We start from the raw sequence: 22,029 nt of genomic DNA on the forward strand, positions 1-22,029 counted from the left end.
CAGAGCTGCCTACCTATCCCCTCTCTCCTCTTATCTCACACTACTTCACGCTGCCTCAGTTCGTACCTCCAATTAGCGCTGTTGGTTACATACGGTGCAAATGAAGTTCAACATACATGCCCCACCAACCAAGGCTTTCTGTTGAAGCCTCTGGTCAATATCGGTCAGTGGGAGTATGTATGTATGTTGAACTTCTTTCGCACCGTATGTAGCCAACCGTGATAATTGGAGGTGTGGGGGAAGGACAACAAACTAAACACAAAAAGTGTGGTCGCCCATTCACGTCTGCTTCTCCCATTGTCTGGAATTCACTTACGCCAGACATCTGAGCTGCCAACTCCCTGTCCTTGTTCCAGTTCAGAGTGAAACACCTTTATTCTTTCTCTCTGCCTATGATTGACTGCCTCTATCTATCTATAATAAATATGCCCACTTTGCTTTACAGCGTCTTGAGTCGAAGCCGTATATCGATGTGATGTAAATTAAAATTGTATTTTATTTTATGGTCTTTTTGAGGCGGGAGGTTGGGTGAATGGTATGTTTTTGCTTGGAAATTATATATCTCATAAAACGTTTAAATCTTTCCTGCTTGAAAGGTTTATGTGATTTAATTTCTATGATGGAGTCAAGGGCTTTTGAAATACTCGTGTGCGTGCGTCACCGCAGGTGTAAGGATGTGGAGTGGCAGCCGTACCTGACGACGCGGCTTGTGGACGACTTTGCATCGCACCTGCGGGCGTACCGCAAGGCCCTGCGCAAGGTCAACGAGCACGATGTGGCCGAGGCTCAGCAAAGCGACGGTGAGGGCCGCTCTCGCCAGACCAAGGCGCGGCTCGCTTGAGCGCTATTGAATTACGAACCCTAAACAACTGAATATTAGGTATAATTTGTATGCATGTACGTACGTACACAAACTAACTACAAAAAGCAGTTCGAAATACATGAATTTTTAATGTAGGTTTAGAAGTGCATAGCTCCAGTGGCTTCCTAATATCGGAATGAAGAGCATTCCAGACGGCCGCAGAAGCGCATATGAAAGCGCGCGATGCAGTGACCGTCTTTGTTCGATGATACGAAACACTTTCCCTCCCACCCCAGTGGGTTTGGGTCATTCTTCTTTTCTCAGAGCTGTAATTACGTTGTGCGTGAACCTGTTAATCCTGTACCCTAATAATATAGACAAAATAAAATTTGAAAATGGTCGTAACAAACCTTCGGCACACACCCTAATGGTAACCCTGTCGAGTATTCTGGGAAGGAGTCGTATTGTTATGATAGAGGTTGTTCTCTGGGGGTTCAAATAATATACACTGTCCGAACCCTGGGTTCAAATCCTGGAGGGTCAAAAGATGTCGCACAGTACCCTCGTACACACGAGCCCTCCCTCTGTTCTTCGATGCCCGGCAGACGCGGATGAGATCGTGGAGGCGTTCTTCAACGCCGAGGTGGAGATGGAAAAGGAAATTTGCCGGGACTTGGTTTGCACGTCGGAGCAAGAAGAGAGAGGTACCGCCGCTTCAGTGGGCGTCGCGATGATGGCGTGGGAACCTCGTGCGAGCAATGCGCCGAGGCCACCCGCCCTGTCTGATGTCCCCACCTCTCATTCGCCTGCATCCTGGCCCCCTCCGCGTCACGGGCCTCGGAGCAGTTGCACCTCCCTGCACACACTCGATAGCTACGCCGCTGCATCAGCTGTTCACGTTTGTTGTAATTTTTCCGTCGCTCTTGGGCCTTTTGACAGGAAGAGCGCATGCTGTCGATGATAGCGGCGTATTATAATTTATTGCGAAGAGAGTTTTTGATGTTGGCCGAATGTTATGACTGCAGGGTTTAAAATGTACATTATTAATTTCTGCAATTTAAAAAACTTAAATCCATTTTTGGAAGAGAGAGAAAAACATGATATTTTCTGTACTATAGCAACCTGCATTTGTTTTAAAATCTTAACATTTTTAATGAAATTTTTGGGTTTTGCTGGACAGAATGCATGTGTCAATTGTGTCCCTGCCCTTGTGTGGTTCTCTGGCGCCCGTGATTCTCTTCTGTTCGCTAGGCCTCATTGTCGTCTGGCATTCACACCTGACAGGTGCTGTCCTATAGAAAGGGCAGTGGTGGCTGAGTAAATACATGGATACTGGGAACACACAGCATCTTGTTTGGGAGCTTGAAAAGGCATTGTCGAATCGCCGGTGCCGACCACACCTCGAAGCAATTGGGAATGAGCTGTTTAAGAGGGGTCCTTTCCTTTACGGTCAGCAGTTCACCAGCATTCATTCAAGCGTGTCTGACTGTGCTGATGATGCCACTTTAAGTTGAAACCAGTCCAGAGTTTGCTTGTCCTGAGGCAATGCTGCTGAGATTGTGCGCTCCCCAGAAGGCCATGCTTGCGGCTGAAGGGTTTTGTAAGACGAGTGTTGTTGGTGTCACTGGCTAGTCGTTGTACGACTACAAAAGTTGGTTTTACCACCCTAGACCTGAGCTGCTTTAGCAACCACTTCCAAATGGGTCCCAGTCTTGATTTTGTCCATTTCTAATGACAATCATGGGGGTTTGTGTTCGGAGACTACAGCGTCAGAGAACAGGCCTTTGACAAGGCAACTCGAAAAACACTTCTGGCCTTTGAAAACATGCAGATGGTGCTATCACTTTTGTGGAAGGATAAGATAAGCAACTTACAACATTGTAAGAAAATGTAGCAGTACATTGTCGTAAATGGAATCGGAAGAGGAGGGCAGGTTACCAAGAGATCGGCAACTAAGCAGAGGACCTAAAACCAAATGATAGTGATGCACCTGTAAGAACGGTCCTTGAAGGACGCCTATTCGTTGCATAACAATGAGAAGACCCTAAGCTACTTGGGGGCAATGGGACTGTGAGAAAGGTCATTGAAAGGATGCATCATTGCATAAAAAACGGAATGCCCCAATGGTACTGAAAAAGTAGATGTTGGATTATCGTATGCCGATTCGGCGACGTGGGATGTGGCGGAAGGAAGTGATGCGGTGGTGTGTGGTGGCGTCGACGGCATTGGTCCGTTGATCCTGTCGGGATGGACGGGCCGTTGAATGCGGTTTTCATTGTTCTTGCCCCTAGAGTTCTTGCGGGACCTCAGTGACGTGTTGCTCTTCTTGCTGCTGCCCAGCAACGACTTCCAGAGCCGAAGCATGCGCTGTGTACTCAGGGTAGGTGCGGGCACCATTGTGACACGCACAGAGAACAAACAAGTGAAGGGATGCATTCATTGGCTTGTGCTGCGCAGATTCATTAATAGATAAAAACATCACGAAAACCGTCATTAACACTGCCTTATAAGAGACATATGTATAATTTGCTGACGTCTTGGCCAATGGTTCTGTTTCAGAGCAGAGAGAAAGTGAGCACAGAGGTTGACTGGCTTTGTAGTATTGTGGTGCCCTGATAAAACTGTTAATTTGTCACATTGCTGATAATTTTTTAGTTTGTTCAGGGCACCACAGTTCCAAAGTGCCACCTCAAACTGTTCATTCAATCTCGCCGTCCTGTCTCTTTGAAGAAGGGCCGTTGGCCAACATCTCAGCGTGCAAAACATTATTCCGTTATAAGGCAGCGGTAATGATGAATGTGGGGGAGTTTAATTACCAAAAAAACCTGCTGCGTTGACTTACACTGCTGCCACCAATCAGAACCGGTCTTAGAGCTCACGGGGCCCGCAAGTAATGGGAGTGTTAATAGCTCTGATATGACCATGAATGGAGACAAGATGATGGCTATGGTTGGGGTAAGGGATGGAGTTAGAAACCTGTTTTCAAAGCAGAGGTGTTTTGCACTCCAGCACCTTCTGTGTAATTTCATAGACGCAGTAAGATATTTTTTTATTATATCATGGTCATGTGATGCGTGTCTTATGGTTATTTTTCTGTGTGTGTTTTGTTGAAAGGAAATCTTCGTGATGGGGATCCTGTTACCGACGGTGGATACCCTCAGCGACCCCGACTACATTAACCAGTACGTCACGTGGATGGTAAGTTTCCCACGATGCACCGCCGCTGCTTTAATCTCTCGGCTGTGAAGTGCATGCGGAATCCGGCCAGAAACGTTCGATAAGACATTTGCAGTGGTGCGTTGAAACTGTCTGAATTCTTGTGGTCGTGACAAGGCTCTTGTTAACGCTCGGGACAGTTGTTCTGTGTGGAACTGAGTTGGTACATGGGGAGCTGGCTCAAGGCTGAGCTATGTGGTGGACAAACTGTCCTTGCCAGGTTGGAATTGAAGCGTACAGTGATATCTTGTGAGAGACGGACAAAGGCAATCGGTCTGACCCGCTGTTTAAAGTGTGGGGGTTTTAATGTGCAACACGCCTTAAGTGCTACTTGTCTCGTAGCGAGCTCACTTCAAGGGAAATCTGGCACAAAAGATAATCAATGGTAAACTTTGCCGTGTCAGCCGCTGTGACAATTCTGTGCGGGGTTGATGATGGGGAAAGAGTGGGTCTCAAGAGCGTGACGCTACGTGCGTTCGCGGCACTGATCGTGTAGGCGGACAGGCACGCCGAGGACGTAATTCCTCACTGAAAATGTTTGTGGTTCGCTGATAGACTGTGTCGTGGAATGTGGCTACTGCCCACAGCTGTGGCGGTGAGATACACTCGACGTGGTGTGCCGGGTGCAGAAATATTTTCTGGATTGCTGAGCCAGAAATTAGGTCACGCGTACGTCTACCTCATCGAGATTAATGTTTGTGAAATTGTATCGAGCGTGGCCGATGCCTTCCAATGCATGGAGTGCGTGGCACTCCTTGGCTGGGCGCATGCTCGCTCGTTATCGGATATCGATATCGCCGGGCAAGGTCTTTCTTTGGCTTGCGAGAGCCGTACGGTGATAATGCGTAATGGTGATTCGGTGCATTTGTACCGCGTGGAAACTCATGTTGTTGACTCGCAGCCAGAATCCCGGTGGAAAGGTTTGCACGGCTGTGCTTCCAGGGGCCCGCGAATCGACCTTCTCTCCACGCGCTCCGGCTGTATAAACAAATGAGCTTTCGCTGGTGAATGCAGCCCAGGCATAATTGACTTTTAAAGGCCCTCCCTGCTGCGCAGAAAATTAAATTTGTTCTAACATACCGCCACATAGCTGAAGCATCCTAACCTCTGGCGTTGCGTGTTCAGCTGCGCTCTTACTGTGACTCGTGGAGAGAGGCGGCGTGGTGGTTTGTGCACTGTGGTACGAACCTGGCGTCCTGAGTGGGCGTAATTTCTGGTCACGACTAACATCTGTGGTGAATGATATCTTAACCTGACCCGCTGCTTTCATTTATCTGCACTGACGAGCGTGGTGAAGTATTGTCAAACAACTCTCCGTTACCGATTGGGTGTAGGGAGGCCTTCATCCAGCACTGGATTTTAAATAATTATTGTGCAAATTTCAACCTTTGAATGTAATTTTTACGAAAAAATGACTTGGAGTCCTCCGTGTGCACTTCCTTTGTGAGACGAGCATGGGAAAGCAACAATGGGTGGAGGGAATTTCTTTGTTACATCTAAAAACACTTTTGTTTCCAGAAGTAGATCATGACAGATGGCTTGCGCGGGGCTAACGACGCAGCTCGAATGAACGACTGCACGCTCGAGCCTGCGTCACAAGGGGCAACGGTGGCAGTGATTCTCAGCTGCTAGCCGAGACAGCCGCCTCCTTTTTGCGATGGCGGAAGGGGAGTGGAAGCCGCGTGCGGCTCTGACGCACTCGGCCGCCACTGTCACAGAGGCACGGCACTGCAGACACTTTGTCATCCGCAGGCACGGGCTTAAGGTAGCACAGCAACGGTGATCACCGCCGTCATGTGTCGTGCCGGCCTGCCGAGGTGTTCGCTAACAGCACTGGCCCCAACAGCCTGTGAAGGCTATACGGGGGATCTTTGTTCTTGTACCACGTACTCGTGTACATATTATTGAGGGACTGCGTGTTGTCCTGGTGTGGTCTGGGACTGTTCTTGCTGTTGTTTTGCTGCCTTGCCCAAGCGTGAGAATTTGTATACTTATGGAATTTGAACTTATATACGTTATTTACTTTACATATTTATTTTTTACAGATTTTCTTTCCTTTCCTATGCTTTGCACTGCTGTCGGTTTGTGTTGTTGTGTTGTTTGTTGTTGTAACCTTCTGACCCGCCCCTACTGGACATTTGTGGGAAAAAAAGCTTCTCAGCTCATCGGATTTCTCCAGGATAAATAAAGATTCTGATCGTGTGCGTGCGTGCATGTGTGTGTGCGCGTGTAGCTGGGAGACAGCCCGTGCACGTGCGAGGCGTTCCTCACGGTGCTCAAGGGCAGCGAGCTGCTGGACGAGCTCGAGGCCGTGAGGGAGAAGGCGTCCGAAGAGCTGCAGCGCCTGCGCTCCCAGGACACCATCGGGGACGGTGAGCGCCGAGCGTCATCCCTCGCTAGCGATCGCCGGTGCCTCACATTTGCCACCACCCCCCCCTAATTGTGATGCGTCGAAAAAAAAAAAGAGTACAAATAATAAAAAATAGACCTTTTATTTTTTTTATAAACCCCAAACAAAAATCTGAAAAGTGAGCTAAAGCGGCTTGGAGAGTGGGTGAACGGGGAAAGTGGAGCCCGGCAATTGGTCGGTCATGCTGCAGCAGCTGGCAGAAGGGCATCCACTCGAGGAAGGGCTCTTCCACGCGAGCCGGATGTCTTGCAAGTGGTGGGAGTGCCCACACCCCGGGAGAGGATGCACGCTTGGAAGTACTTTGAGAGATGGGGACGAGGAACCCATGGATGAGAGAACGTAACCCAAGTTGGTACTTTTGACAGTTCACCCTTTCCCGTTCTGAGACATTTGCAAGATGCAGGGTGGGTCCAGCTCGCCGCTGAATCTCGGAACGTGTAAGCAGTTTAGCATTCATTTTATTCAGAAAGGCATAGCACCATTGTTTTTAAAGACATTATACTCACCGCAGAGAACTGTAGTGACACGACCGCACTCTATGATAGCTGGCGCCAAACTGTGCCACACGCCCTCCCGCATGGCCTTGTGGGAGCCTCGGCACATCTTCCGACCTGATTACGTCCCGATAAAGTTATTTTATTCCGATCCAATGACGTACATATACGTCATCGGAAGAAAACTGATGACGTACAAGTACGTCATCGGAATGGGGAAAAGGGTATAGAAAGTGAGTGGGCTTTGAGCAGGACGCGTCACTCGGAGGTATGATAGACGGTGGTCGAGACTGACGACGGAGTGGCAGCCAAAGTGGCAGCCAAAGTGGCAGCCAAAGGAGCGAACACGCACAAGAGGATGTCCACCCCAGAGATGAAATCTGCTCGTGCTCTGGTGCTAGATGGATTTTTGCGTCGCAGGAGTGTGAGAGATGGCCCTGGGAGGTGGTGTTTTATTTTTATCCAGCAGTGGATTCTTCGTGGTCTTTTGGTGATCAAGACAAGGGCCATAATTATAAGATAAAAAAAATACAACGGCCTGGTTTGGCAGTGGTGTGTAAGGACAAACAAGAAAAGTTCGCTAGTTTAACATTTACACTGCCTTATGTCATACAAATATTTCATGAGGTAACATTTTTGGTCATAGGCCTTCAGAGAAAAGAGAAGGCGGATAGAGCAGACGAGTCATTCTCTGTATCTGTAATTCAGCCTCTGTCTGATAAAGGGCTGTTGCCTGAAAAACAAGGCTGCTGCTGCTGCTGCTCCATCCCTGGGTTATGACGCGGCGTTCTCGATGAGCCTTGCAATTGTGTACATTTCTATGAGAGTTCCACTGTGGCGCACCCTTGACGTTTCAGTTTTCAGTTTCATCTATTAGGTATAGCCCTGTGAGCCATTCGGCTCTTAAATCGGGTGCAACCGCAACAAACAAAAAACAAAAACATGAACAAGAAAACGTCTTAAAGTGACTATGTGCAAACAGAAAAATCCAGGAAAAAACTGCAAAGTCTTCTAGAAAAAAAAGCACCGTACACCAACGCTGTGCAAAAAGCCCAGTTGGATGCAAGTCAAACAACAACCACAAGACAACTTAGATTAAAGCCATCATTCTAACTCCGTACTACAACAAACAAACATGGCCAAACCTAAAAACTTTTCGAAATCGCCAAAATTAAGCCATAAAAGCAATGTAACAGTGATCATAGGAACTGTGACCGTAAATTCACAATAAATTACATAAACAACATGTACCACCAAATCCTGTAGCCATAGCTGGCTGCATGAGTCACTCCACAACAGCAGGAGCATCGGTAGGAGTATCAAAATTTTCAAGACGTGCAGTCCCAGTAGCGTGATGCGCGAGGTCGTGTGGTCTTCTGGGCCACGCACGACAATTTGTCGGATGTTGACATTCACCGAATCCTTCTTGCGTGTCTCGGGCAGCCTCCCCGCTCCAGTCGCCCCGGCGAATGCACGCCCAACGCGGAGTTGCAAATGCGCACAATTAGTTTGTACTCCCAGCGTGTGGCGGGTTCTTTTATCTTCCTTCTCCGAATCCAGGTTTCTTGAGCATGTATGCAAAGACCCTTCAGGCACCATCATTAGTAGCCTCTGCTGGTAAGAAATTTGGGGAGTAAACTTAAAAATAACCACCGTATTATAATTGGTTATGTTTTTAGCCAATGGAGCAGTTTTTTTTTGCGTGTGATGCTAATTGCCCTCCTCTGGTGTGTTGCCAGTGTTAGGGGATGTTACATTTTCCTCTGCCATCGTGTGCGATCACCAACCTCGCCGTCTCGCCAGTCCCAAGACAACTGTCATCAAGAACGCACAGCAGCGTTGAGCGCAAACATGCCGCGCCGGCAAATTCAAGCTCATTAAGGTTTTTTTAAAGCAGCTTAGAATCTAAAATGGCTTTAGATCAGCAGAAAATTGTGAAATAAGGTATATTTGGAAGGGCAATTTTCTGTTTTTAAATAGGCCACAGGGGTATTTTGCAGTGACAGAACAGAGTCGCAATTATTAATGGTGACGCCTCTGGGTTTTGTTTTCGAAGACCTAATTTTATCCCGTCACTCGTCCCCAACTGGTCGTGCCTCCCATCATTAGAACGTGAGGCCGCGGCTAATTGGAAATGCTTATCTTCATTTCCTTTTGTCACAGTCAGGAGCTGAGAATGTAGGATTACAAGGGTAATTCAACCAAATTAATAATTGTGTAAATGTGTTTGTTAAACGCAGGGGACGCTAAGGTGTAACGTCCTCACAGAGGGTTGCATGCAACACCCGTGTAACGTCATAGAGAGTTGCATGCAACACCTGTGTTACGTCCTTGTAGGGAGTTGCATGCAACACCCATGTCACGTCCTCGTAAAGAGTTGCATGCAACACTGGCATAGAGATGATGAATCGGCCACTGCTTTAATACATTATATTTAAACGACTGTTTATTTATAAGAATGATAACATCAGAACAAATCGTTCTTCTTCACGTTCAAAGTAATCCAAAGCAAACGAGGCGTGATTATTATTACAAGAGATACAATCATGCATTGATTAATCGATTAACATTGATTCTTAGGCTTGCGGTACGCATTGTGAGAATCAACGTTTACAACAGTCAAACTGTTTGTATTTGTGTGTAAGAATAGCATATTATACGTTTACAAGTGTGGTATTTAATGGGTTCAGATGACCCTCCCTTCCAGCAACGAAGATGCCGCCAAGTTGATCACAACGTTCATGGAACGAATCGATTCCAGAATCAAACTGAGACCCTGAAGCACGACAAGTCAATGAATCGCAAGGAGAGCGGGGGAAGCATAATCGCTATGATTGTATTCATTGCACCACTGGTTATCACTGCACGTTGATGAAATGCGTAACGTACACGCAAGCCGCGTATGGAAACCTGTTGCCACTCGGTGCGTCTTGTAAAACTATTTGACCAGAGCCCATCAGAAACAGAACTCTAATCCCGTATGAAATATTCATCGGCACGCGCCACGTGCTCCAAAGGTCTGTACAGTGCCTTAAATTATTTATGAAGCGTTCATTAAAAAAGTGGCATTACTGTCGCCGTTACAATGGCAAGCTGGTGCAGCCGGGAGGGGGGGGGGTCCGGCCTGACGGTGAGGTCCCGGTTCTGGTTTGTGCGATCATGTGTCCTGACAATCGTACGACGGCACCTTTTGGTCGGCGGTGCACCACGTGCTTCCCGCTGCGAGCTTGTGAAATGTCACGTGGAATGGACGCCACGTTGCCCTGTGTGTTATGTCTGCCGCGTGCACACGCACGGCGGTCGGAGAGTTTGGCCAACGAGGTATGGAAAGCGCAAGCTTCAGTTGTTCGGTGCAAGCCGCCACCCCTATCTGTCAACATCAGGTAAAAATGTATTAGAACCCCCGTGTCAATCTGCCGCTGGATCAAAGCTTCCCCATGCCGTGTTGTAGTAGGGGCTGCTTGACTCCTTCACCACGCAGTGATGGGGCTGGTCCAAGAGGAGGAATCGAACTCTGGTGATTGGGTTCATAGCGCAGTGTGCAAACCACTTTACCAGTGCTCCTTTGTTCGTACTATTCGAGCATATTGTGGGGCTTTGTAAAAGGCATAATAGTGTGTTTCGCCTTCCAGTTTGTAATTAAATATATTTTTTGAAACCTGTATACCTTATGTATTCCAATTGCTTGCAAGCTGCAAGTGCGATATATATATTTACCCCCCATATCTTACAGAAACAATAGGGACATGATATGTTGAGCAAAACGGTAAGCGTTTTAACACGTAGGCTTTCGCGACCAATATTATTCATAATACACTTTTTTGGGTTAGATCGCGTTATTTATAAATGTGTCGTAACCCTCCACCACCCGACACGGCCATTGAGCAAAAAAATGTGTCACGTTGACAAAAGACAAATAGTTCACTACTTTAGCCCACCGGTGTGTTGAAGAGTGAATCCACAACATTTACAATTTTTGAGTACGGCGTTTCGCTGGTAATTACATCCAGCATCATCGGGCAATTCGTTGATGTTTTCCGGAAACTGGGTCCCGCCGACAGTGGTGGCAGGGGTGGCAGCAGCGGCATCGGCAGCGACAGCGGAGGGTTCATTTCTGCCGTTGCCCTGTGCGCGCGCGTCCACGGCAGCTGACACCTCCACACGGCAGCAGCAGGAGCAGCAGCAGCAGCAGCAGGCGCCCTACCGTGCAGTGCTTTTTCCCCCCAACGTGTTTGTTGACATAAATGATAAACAGGAAGTTCAAAGGCAAGGCGTGTAACATTTCACTCAGCACCCCGACATCCGACCGGTGAACTGATGAATTGTCACTGTTGCGTGTATGTATGTTGAACTTCTTTTGCACCGTGCGTAGCCAACGATGCAAAACAGTTTGAGGTCTCAAATCAGTTGAAGAGTCAATAGTTTTATTTTTATTCACCATCGTTTGTTATTTGCTCTGGATTGTGAGTCCATTTTCATTAGCTTAAACGTAGTAGAAAAAAACAATCATATACTTTGTATAAATCCATAGCCGGTTCTCAGATGCATTTTTCTTACGTAGTTTTTTTTTTCTTTTTTGATCATGGTGCGAGTACATTTTTGTGGTTTGCGTTTCGGCAAGGCGCTTTCAGATGCCGTAGAATGAAAGCGCCCAATAAATGCCAAGTCCCTGTCCTCGAGTATCGTGAGCGCAAGGGGTCAGCTCGAATTGGTGAATCGACGAATCGTTGCATGCAGATTCAATTCCCTGCAGTAAATAAACATACAGTTAGACATAGTGCATGGGGGTGAAGGTGGAGGAGTGCGTGAAGTGAGTGGAGGTGCGATGCTGGGTGCGCGTTTGTCAGATGTGGGAGCGGTAGTGCAGCGGCTCGCGCGCTGCGCTATGAACCCGGTGACCCGAGTTTGATCCCGCTCACGGCCAACACCAGTGAAGATTATCTGAACTGGTCCTGGGCCTCCCCTAGGTCGACTCGGCCTCAAATTAATACGTGGTATGATGTGTAAACATCGCCCCGTGCCGGCCTTCATAGGCGCTCGCTAACAGCACTTGCCTCAACAGTCTGTTAATGGGCTATATGGGGGATCTTTGTCTTTGTGTCAGATGTGACGGTGAAGGGGCAGATGAACAGCCTGCAGTTTGTCAAGAAGCTGTGCGAGGTCAGGATGGATCGGCTCCGGTGTGGCAAGGTGAGGAAAGGAGACCCTTGAAGGGACCTCGGAGTGATGTTATGGACTCGTCCCCTGCACCCCTCTTCCCCCTCTCATCTCTCTCTACTTCTGTCCGCTCACTCTTCACTCCAGCAACCAAAGCCTTTTGTTGAAGCCCACATTCAACCTTATCTCAGTGGGGGGGGGGGTCCACTTCTTCTCCTCCGCTGTCCCTATCATCTGGAACTTCTTTCCCCCAGCCACCCGTGATGTTAACTTCCTGGTCCGCTTCAAGTTTTTCCAGCATCTAGACCTTTTCCTCTGCCATTGACTGGCTGCCTCGATAAGATAAATGCCTATACTGTTTGCCATACAGCACCTTCAGATGGTGTCACGTTTATAAGTTATATAGATTCACGTTATTTCGTTGTCTTGCAAAGATGAACCACTCTCTGCGATGGTTCCGCATGGACATTACTTCATATCGTGACATAATGCCAGCCACATTTTTCAGAGACACTCACTTTTGGAGTTTTTGGACACAATATCCCTATAACTGTGGGCATGAACTGCGGACCCAATGCTACCGGCAAAGGTTGTTTTCGCTGGCAGCTAGAGCAGAAGAAGTCTCTCCTTTTAAATGTCTGGTTATGGACAACGAGTACAGGTCTTAACGCCCATTCATTGCCTCAGCGCTCGATTTATGACTTTATTGCAATGTTCCTCTGGCACGGCACGTGACGCACTTTGCACATGACAGCATACGCTTCCTTTGAATTGTGTCCACTGCACGTTTGTGGTCTAAGTTACTTATTTGTTCCAAAAGCGGAAATTTCCTGCCACCCACAAGGCACATTCTTTTATGTCATCTGCATTTGCATCGGCTGTGAAGGTGGGGTGGGGGGGGTGCAGGGGTGAATGGGGGTAAGGGTGCGGTGGACACGTAACACGTTATCTCCGATTTTTATTTTATTTACGATGGCACAGTTGCATTCATCGTGCTTGGCTTCGTAATTTTTTTGCTGCTATCTTGCTAACGAACACTTGGCCAGAGAGCCCACCGGGACCTCTAGGTCGGGATTATATGGAGGGAGGCTCTCCTACGGCTTACGATTGCCGGCTTGAGGATAAGCCGACCGGAACGGGGCTGCGCTTCTAGGATGCACAGTTGCATTATTATCTCTGTCGCTGCGGTCCATCGGCGCGCGTGCCGGCTCGAGCGGCATGCCGAGCATACGTACCGCCGCGATATTTAATTTGGGGGATTTTTACCCCCCCTCCTCCCCCCCCCCCCCGCCACCTCTCTCTCATTACAAGCGAGCGGAATCCTTTTTTTCGTCGGACGTGGCATTAAGGAATTGATATGCAGCGGCCGTCCCTCTCAAGCCGTACAAATAAAAACACCGCGGCACCCGTGGTACCCCTCCCCCCTCCACTTGATTATTAACGTTAGAAACACAACGATTCTCGCTGTGAAGTGCATCGGTGGAACGTAATGGACTTTGCGCGTACGCATTTACACTTTGTAGTACAACAAATAATTGTACTCTGCGCGGATGTCCTGGGGCACATTTACAAATATCAAGCTTTACTTTTTTTGGTTAAATGGTGATTAAAAATGATGACCCCTTTCCCAAATGTATTTCAGCTGTGTTATCAGCCGTGTGTCACGAGACCAAGAATTGCATTTGAGACAGGGTGGCTGCCAAAGTTTTATTTTACAGAACTTATCCAACAGGCGTTGCACTTTTCCCACAATCCCTGCTATCTTCTTGGTTCTTTCGGTAAAGTCACGTAGAAGGGAAGTAATAAAATAAAACAAATAAAACATAATAAAATAATTCTCACGACGTTTCGGCCACAACGCAAGCAGCCGTCCTCAGGTGAAGGAACAGGTCTGTCGAGAAGACAGCGTCTGAATGACACGCCCCAGACTTGGAGCGTCTATTTAAGCTAGGTTTTTAGGCAAAGCTCGCATTTAGGCAAATTAACTGCAAATCTATTGAACTCTGATGGGGTTTTATTTTGGTCACACTAAACTTTTTAATCACAGGTGGCTTTAACCCAGATTCGAACCCAGGGTCTAAGGGAAGCCGGCTCAGCGCTCCGACCTCGAAAGCCACTCGACCACCTCCAAACTTGAAACTCTTTCAAGTGGGAGTCTCTCCGAGGCAAGACAGGCATGAGCAGAGACACAGAATTTGGCAAGAACAGGTTAAACGTATTTTTCCAGTAGTGTGAAAAACTTTGGAGCAGATGCTGCTTGAATGTTAGCCACAGCATGGCCACATTAAAAGCCCAGGGCTTGTAATTTTTTTTGTGGAATTGCATCTGCATTGTCCCTTAATGTTACCGCTTAACGTTAAGCGTTAGCTGACTGTTAAACACACCACGCGGTGTCCGTAGCTGTGTGTTGAGCTAAGAGCGCACCCTATTGCAGCATGATTGAAGATTATTTCGATTATTTGGCTGCTATACATTTCTACATGATAAGCCACCTCATTGAATTAGCGTTTGTGGCCAGATCTCTTCTGAAAAATAAGCTAAAAGCTCAGTGGGCTTTGCCTGGAAAAGTAGAAATAGTTGAGTTTAGTTTGTGATTTGTTTACCTTTTCTATACTACTATTGTAGTTTTGTATCGTTTGTTGTAACTTTTTGACCCGCCTCTACTGGACATCTGTGAAAAAGAGCTTTATAGCTTATGGGATTCCTCCAGTATAAATAAAGATTCCGATTATTTTTGAATGCCCTGCTGGACAAACAAAGAGGTACAACACCACTCGCATTCCCCGCGTGAAACCTCCGATACATTTTTGTTCATTCGTTTTGAAAGCAAGCGTTAATGCTTTGTTCTTGAAATAAATCTAAATATTAACATTTTGATAGCCAGGGATGGAGTCTTTTAAAATTGGCATTCTGGCAAGTATGTCCGTCTTCTTATTCACATGGCTGATGTAGGTGGAGAGAAACATCTGTCTCGTTACATTGAGGTTGTAGAGTGAGAAAATTGCATCAGCAGTAGCGTAGTGTATCCCTGCAAGACCTCCAGTATGTTCATGAACCGATCTGTGCAAAGCTTTGAGTGTTAACCCCTCTCTGGATATTCCAATTTCTTCCCACGTGCAAAGCAACAACAACAATAACGTCTATTTGTTTGGCATGCTCATGCAAATGCATTTCAAGATGCTCTGCAGAAACGGTGCCAAAAAAGTCTCCCAAGTGCTCCCAAACAAGAGAATGAGCTAAACATCCCAATGCAGGAAGATCCTTCTGAAAAAACAGTCCTGAGACTCAATTGCAGCTCTCCTGGAAAGATAAATAAAATTACGATTGCTATAAACATATATTGACGTCTCTGCTGCGATGCCGTCGATACTTTGTTGAAGCGGCGGTTTTACACGCCGCAGGCAGGGCAGGGGCGCACGTCATGAGTGGCCGTTGGCGTAGAAGCTGCAGGGGCCACTGAGCGAGGCCAACGCTCGCCTCCTTCTTTGTTCCCAACGCAGGAGCAGGAGCTGGAGTGCTCGCGGCTGCCTGCGAACCTGGGCAAGCTCTGCGTCATCCCCCTTGATGACATCCTGGGCAATAACATCGCCCTGCAGTACTTCATCGGTGAGCCCCACACGCCTTAAAGAAAACGGTCAATGCGCAGCATAATTTTTTTGTGATCTTTGATCTCTTCCGTTTCCATCGTCCCCCATCCCCTCCTGCCCCACACAACCCCTCACCTCTGGTGTGTCTATCCACCGATCGCCACGATGCGCGGGAATGCGACGCTTCTTGTCACTCTTGTCCGATGGCGTCAGCGCCGGTTCACGGCTCCCCCAGCTTTTGGGGCGTTTAATTTAATCCCTTGAACCCCGTTGCCCATCACCCGTCGTGGTGGCAGGGAACGGCCGGCTTCCTGTGAGATCATGCATCCCTGTTGGTGCCATGCCTGGCTGAAACGGCAGCTTCGTGCCTGCAACTCTTTAAACACTCAAAGGCAGCCTTGTTTCCCGTGGCCAGAGCCTCTCAAAGAAAATGTGCACAATATCCCATTGCTGCTCGCTCAAAAGAGCAAATATTCTCGGGAACACAAGATGTTCAGAGGTTTTTAATTTATTTATATTAAATCCTTTTTAATGACCCCTCTCTTGCTAGTGAAACTTGCTCTATTGCGTCGGCGCATTAACCCTGCTCCTGCACTGTGATCTGCATACGGAGTGACTTATCGGCACAATGAGCCCTGCCTTGCCGTATACAGGTCGCGCTCAAGCCCTCGTGTGTTCAGTGCAGTAGAATACAATTTGGGTTTATGTAGCGGCGTCCGATTGCGAGCACACTTTATGAAGCTGTACACGAAAAACAGTGGATGTATTTTAATGTGTGGAGAGATGCATTTGGTCATAGGTGGAGGACAAAAGAGGATGGTCTTGAGACCTGCACAGCACAGATGGCTGGGGGGGAAGGGAGTTCCAGACTATGGAGGAGAGTGCACGACTATTGGGGCAGTGGAGGGAGAGAACGTGGCGGTGGAGGGAGAGAGCGTGGCGGTGGAGGGAGAGAGCGTGGCGGTGGCGGGAGAGAGCGTGGCGGTGGAGGGAGAGAGCGTGGCGGTGGAGGGAGAGAGCGTGGCGGTGGAGGGAGAGAGCGTGGCAGTGGAGGGAGAGAGCGTGGCGGTGGAGGGAGAGAGCGTGGCGGTGGAGGGAGAGAGCGTGGCGGTGGAGGGAGAGAGCGTGGCGGTGGAGGGAGAGAGCGTGGCAGTGGAGGGAGAGAGCGTGGCGGTGGAGGGAGAGAGCGTGGCGGTGGAGGGAGAGAGCGTGGCGGTGGAGGGAGAGAGCGTGGCGGTGGAGGGAGAGAGCGTGGCGGTGGAAGGAGAGAGCGTGGCGGTGGAGGGAGAGAGCGTGGCGGTGGAGGGAGAGAGCGTGGCGGTGGAGGGAGAGAGCGTGGCGGTGGAGGGAGAGAGCGTGGCGGTGGAGGGAGAGAGCGTGGCGGTGGAGGGAGAGAGCGTGGCGGTGGAGGGAGAGAGCGTGGCGGTGGCGGGAGAGAGCGTGGCGGTGGAGGGAGAGAGCGTGGCGGTGGAGGGAGAGAGCGTGGCGGTGGAGGGAGAGAGCGTGGCGGTGGAGGGAGAGAGCGTGGCGGTGGCGGGAGAGAGCGTGGCGGTGGAGGGAGAGAGCGTGGCGGTGGGGGGAGAGAGCGTGGCGGTGGCGGGAGAGAGCGTGGCGGTGGAGGGAGAGAGCGTGGCGGTGGAGGGAGAGAGCGTGGCGGTGGAGGGAGAGAGCGTGGCGGTGGCGGGAGAGAGCGTGGCGGTGGAGGGAGAGAGCGTGGCGGTGGGGGGAGAGAGCGTGGCGGTGGAGGGAGAGAGCGTGGCGGTGGAGGGAGAGAGCGTGGCGGTGGAGGGAGAGAGCGTGGCGGTGGAGGGAGAGAGCGTGGCGGTGAGCGCCGTGCAATTTCTCACGGGCTGTACTTCGTGAGAGGCGTCAAGCCGGCGGACGTGACCGTGCGTCGAGCGGACACTGTCACGGTGATTTTCCACACCGATGGCGAGCGCTGCAGTGTCACGCGGGAGAGCGGAGGGGTTTTAGCCGGAGACGGGCCCTACGGCCGTACATCTCTGCAGCGCCGTGCACAGACGTGTGCTCCCGCCTGCGCTGTGCGATCGCGACTTGTGCTTCATCAGCGCCACGCATCTCGGGCCCCCGATATTTGATACGGACGTCAACATGGCCCTGCCCACAGTGCACCCGCACCGCACACCTCCGATGAGCACGGTTAATTTCTCACCGAATATTTCCCGGGTCGCTGGTAGATCGAGAGGTGGCACGTGACGAGCAGCCAGAGCCATAACAGGAGGTTATACCGGATGTGGTGTGTCGGGTGCGGGGATATTTTCCCTGTCGCTGTCTGAGACAGATGCGGCTGAAGTGGAGCCCCGGCGCTAACGTTGGGGAGTATTTACTGACGAACCGGGTTCGTGAATTTCATATCGAATGGCGGGCACAAAGCAGAGGCGGTTCCTCCTGATAATAGCAACAACGTCATTGGCGATGAAACCACTTCGTAGCATTGGACATCAAAGAAAAATAATTAGTCCTGCCAAAGATGGGGGCTTGCAATGATACGTGACTTTTACGTGTACGAATGTATTTATATTCGTGTGTGTTGTGTTCTAGTCTTACGTCTGGCAGCAACTTGTTCGGGAGATAGATGCCAATGTCGAGGTCTGTTAGCCAGGAGCGCAGACTTTAGTGGTTTATCCAAAATAAAGCTTTTCTTTTTTTGGTGGTCATGAAAGCCTTCGTGTTCTACAGTGGTTTACTTTATGGTCCATAGTTTGGAGTTGCATGGCCACAAACGCACGACTGCGGCTTGCATGTCTTGTCATGTAATTAGTTCATGGTGACCCCTGCAGTCACTAGAGGCGCTACACTCACCACGTTGTTAAAGCGGCATCGGTGATTATTTGAATCAGATCCTCATCCGTGACATTTCAGCAAACGATGGGGGGAGGTGGGAGGCATGAATAGTTCCCCCACCAGTAATATTCTTCGCACGTAAAAAATAAGATTATCTTCAAATCACTGGATGGTTACCCAGACCCAAAGCTTTATGATGACTCATAGTACGAATACGAAAGATGAGATTCCACGGAGGTACATCAAGTATATCTGCTGAGGTTGTCTTGACCAGCTAAAGCACGACTTAGAATAATTTCTCTCCTCGCAGAATATTAATCATGTTTAAAGAAAAACAAAAGGCATTGTTGTAATTCACCAAAATCGCACATGCTCTTGTACGAGGGCTGCCAGAGATGGTTTGGGAGCGCTAATCATTGACTAAGTTGTAAGGAGTAACCAAACTACGACACTAAAAAAAAAATTTCCACGTAAGGCCCACTAAAAATAATAGCTCAACGAAGTGGCTTATCGTATGGACATTTATAGACGCCAAATACTCTAAACGCATGTTCCTAAATGTGGAGGGGAAAACCGGAGTGCCTGGAGAAAAGTCCACGTTACCACAGGGAGAACATGCTGACTCCAAATATCCAGCAGGCGTCAGGGTCAGGATCGAACCGACAACCTCCTGCATACCAGGCGTAGCGTTGTTTAATTCTAAGACCAGTCCAGATAAAGTAAATAAAGAGACAATTTATGGACGAAGGACATGTCCATCTGCAGTAGACGTACAGGCTACAATACGCCTGCGTTTGAGAGGAGGCCTGGATAACGTTCGTGCGGTGGATCGTGCACTAGGAGTGATGTATGTGCCGTCCCTTGAACTCCCCCCATCACCAACGTACACCGGTCAGCGTGGTGCAGTATGCTCGATTAGATCAAGTTACTCCCATGACCAACAAGTGATGAAGGGACTGTTAAAAGGGAATTCTGAAACAGGTTTTTTTTTAAATGACGTGGAATGAACATTGGGCCTCTGTCATTTGTAGCAGCAGCAGCAGCAGCTGTCATTGTGAGTGGCTCTCGCGGTGCTCGGTGCGGACGACAGGGCTGGGGCGGCGGGGGGGATGGGGGTGCGACGTTGCAAAGTTGTGACGCCCGGGCGGGCGCACGTGCGCCGTATGCCTCCTCAGATTACATGCAGAGCATGGCGGCGCAGGCGCTGCTGTTTTTCTGGCTCATCGTGGAGGGCTACCGCGTGACGGCCGAGCAGCAGCTGGACGCGCTGCACACGCGGGAACGCGTCGGCGCCCCGCGCCACGCGCCGCCCACGCACAACCTCGTCGTCATGCTGCGCAACGCCGCCATCGGAGTCTACGAGCAGTACCTCGGCGAGAAGGTGGCCGGCGCACGAGCGACCGGGCGGCGTCCATGCTGGCGCGCAGCTCGTTTGTACAGAACAACTGTCGCGTCGTATGGTGGCGACTGTTGCCCAGCACTAGCGTGCCATGTGTGTGTGTGTGCGTCCGAGAGGAACATCAGTGACGAGTGACACCTTTGTCGACTCGGCCTTAAATGAGTACCTGGTGCGGTGTGTAAACATCAGCACTGGGGAGACGAGTGACCGAGCATGGTTCTGGCCACACCGCCCCTTCCTTTGTTGCACTCTCATTCAATGTTTCTTTGCTAACAGCACTTCCCCTACCAGTCTACGTTGGCTACACAGGAAGTCTTTCTCATTGTCCCACGTACCTTCAGCCGGGTTGGATATAGTCAACTCCGTAGGCAAATTGGACGAGGCACAGGGTTCACCTTGATTGGTAGGCCTCGCCGTGCCAATAACCCAAGCCGACGCTGGTCGCTGTGGTCCTGGAATCGGCCGAGTGGCTGGACAGGGTTGGGGGTCGTTGAAAAAGACCTCGGCTAGTGCGGCCCAGCCCTACTGCCCACGCTCCAGTCCACCTCCGCATTCGCACCTGGGCCGCTTGCGCCAACACCAATAGCGGAGCCACTTGCAGCTTAAAACCAGCCGGCTTAGCGCGAGCATGGGTCACGGCAGTGGCGGCTCCTGCAAAATCTCTCAGGGGGGGCAAATGTCTGGATGATTGATAAGGATAAGGTCCACCAATGCAATGGATAAATTAACAGCTTAAGCATGTAAAGGCAACTTCACTTCTTTAATATTAATGAAAAATAAAGTGACTCTTACAATACATCTTGTTTGTTTCTATCTCACTATTATTACAATCCACTTAGTTTCTTTTATTAAAGATTCCACTAGGTGGCGACAAATAACATTGACTGAAACGTGCTTACGTATGATGACGTAAGCACGTTAGTGCGAGCCCTCCCGGAAGCCATAGAGAATGCATTGCAGCTCCCGCCTTTCGAAAAAAAACATCTTTGAATGTAAGTCTATGGGACCACACGGGGCGATTGTCAGCCAGAGTGAAATCGCCCAAAAAGAGGCGGTACTCCACAGAACGTGACATGACGCTGATTGGACTATATCCAGAGGCACAGTAACGGCTGAGATTGGTGGTGCGTCGCCCAATCGCCCTAATGAAGAAATCGCCCCTGGGTCACGGTCTGGTAATTTAAATTTTGCAGTGATTACAGGATTAGACGCTTAATCTGTAATCTATGAGAACTGGTTTCAAATTTAACCCAAATGTTTGCATTGTTTTTTCATCTATTCGTCTGTAGTTTGGCTGTATTGACATCGGCCGTTAATGATGTGTGTGTGTGTGGCACGTGATGCCCTGCGCTGCATGCAGGCGTCCCCTCGCGTCCGCGTGGAGGACTTGATGCTGGCCAACTTACGCGAGAAGCTGCACAGGGAAGACCTTCCTCCCAACTTGTTCCCGGCCCTCTTCGATGACATCCAGAGGAAGGTTGGTCCGCCAGTCGTACTTTGTTTTTGGGTCTGTTGTCATTGTTTTGCTTTTTTTATGGGGCAATAATTGCAGTGTTTATTTGACATGGCGCGGCTAAGAACCCTAAGTGTAGTGTACGCATGTTGGTCACCAATCCAAGATTAGCTTCTGAGATCTGACAAGATCAGCCACATTCCGGGGGATTTAAACATGGGCAAAAATAACTTTACGTAAACTGTACACACAGTTAGATTTCCAGTGTGTGTACATGTGTCATTATTTTCATATTGTGTAATAATTATTAAAGTACTCACTGGATGTGTGTGTGTGTGAGTGTGGACCTAACGTGGCGCAAGTGGCGTGGTGTCGTTACCACCACTTGGTGACAGATGCGGGTTGTATGTTTGCACAGTGTGTTTGTATGAAACTGGGCTGGCACAAACACCGTGGTGACATCACCACCACTTCGCGGTGAATGGCGACTTTACGCACTTGAGTTTGTGTGCGTGCCTGTGTATGTACGTGTGTTTGTATGTGTGTGAAGAGCTGTGGTTCAGTGGTCAGTGCACTGTGTTGTGAACCTCCTGACCTGGTTACAGCTAACATCTCAATGGCAAGTGATATCTGAACTGGTCTTGGGACCTCCTCGATGTCAACTCAGCCTTAAATGAGTACCCGGTACAATGTGCTTACATCAGAA

The 22,029-nt window shown here is 49.3% G+C and overlaps 1 protein-coding gene across 1 annotated transcript in view; it reads left to right on the top strand.

Moving 5' to 3' along the window:
- Window positions 1–22,029, top strand: part of SNX13 (sorting nexin 13) — a 50,626-nt gene that overhangs the window by 14,931 nt on the left and 13,666 nt on the right. Inside the window, exons 6-14 of the mRNA XM_078860165.1 lie at window positions 667–800; window positions 1,408–1,506; window positions 3,094–3,182; window positions 3,917–4,000; window positions 6,252–6,390; window positions 12,027–12,112; window positions 15,580–15,685; window positions 19,647–19,852; window positions 21,231–21,347. Of these exons, the coding sequence (XP_078716291.1) occupies window positions 667–800; window positions 1,408–1,506; window positions 3,094–3,182; window positions 3,917–4,000; window positions 6,252–6,390; window positions 12,027–12,112; window positions 15,580–15,685; window positions 19,647–19,852; window positions 21,231–21,347 (1,060 nt within the window). The remainder of the gene's footprint in view (window positions 1–666; window positions 801–1,407; window positions 1,507–3,093; window positions 3,183–3,916; window positions 4,001–6,251; window positions 6,391–12,026; window positions 12,113–15,579; window positions 15,686–19,646; window positions 19,853–21,230; window positions 21,348–22,029) is intronic.

Source organism: Lampetra fluviatilis, chromosome 10 (genome assembly GCF_964198595.1).
Source record: "Lampetra fluviatilis chromosome 10, kcLamFluv1.1, whole genome shotgun sequence".
Classification (NCBI taxonomy): domain Eukaryota; kingdom Metazoa; phylum Chordata; class Hyperoartia; order Petromyzontiformes; family Petromyzontidae; genus Lampetra; species Lampetra fluviatilis.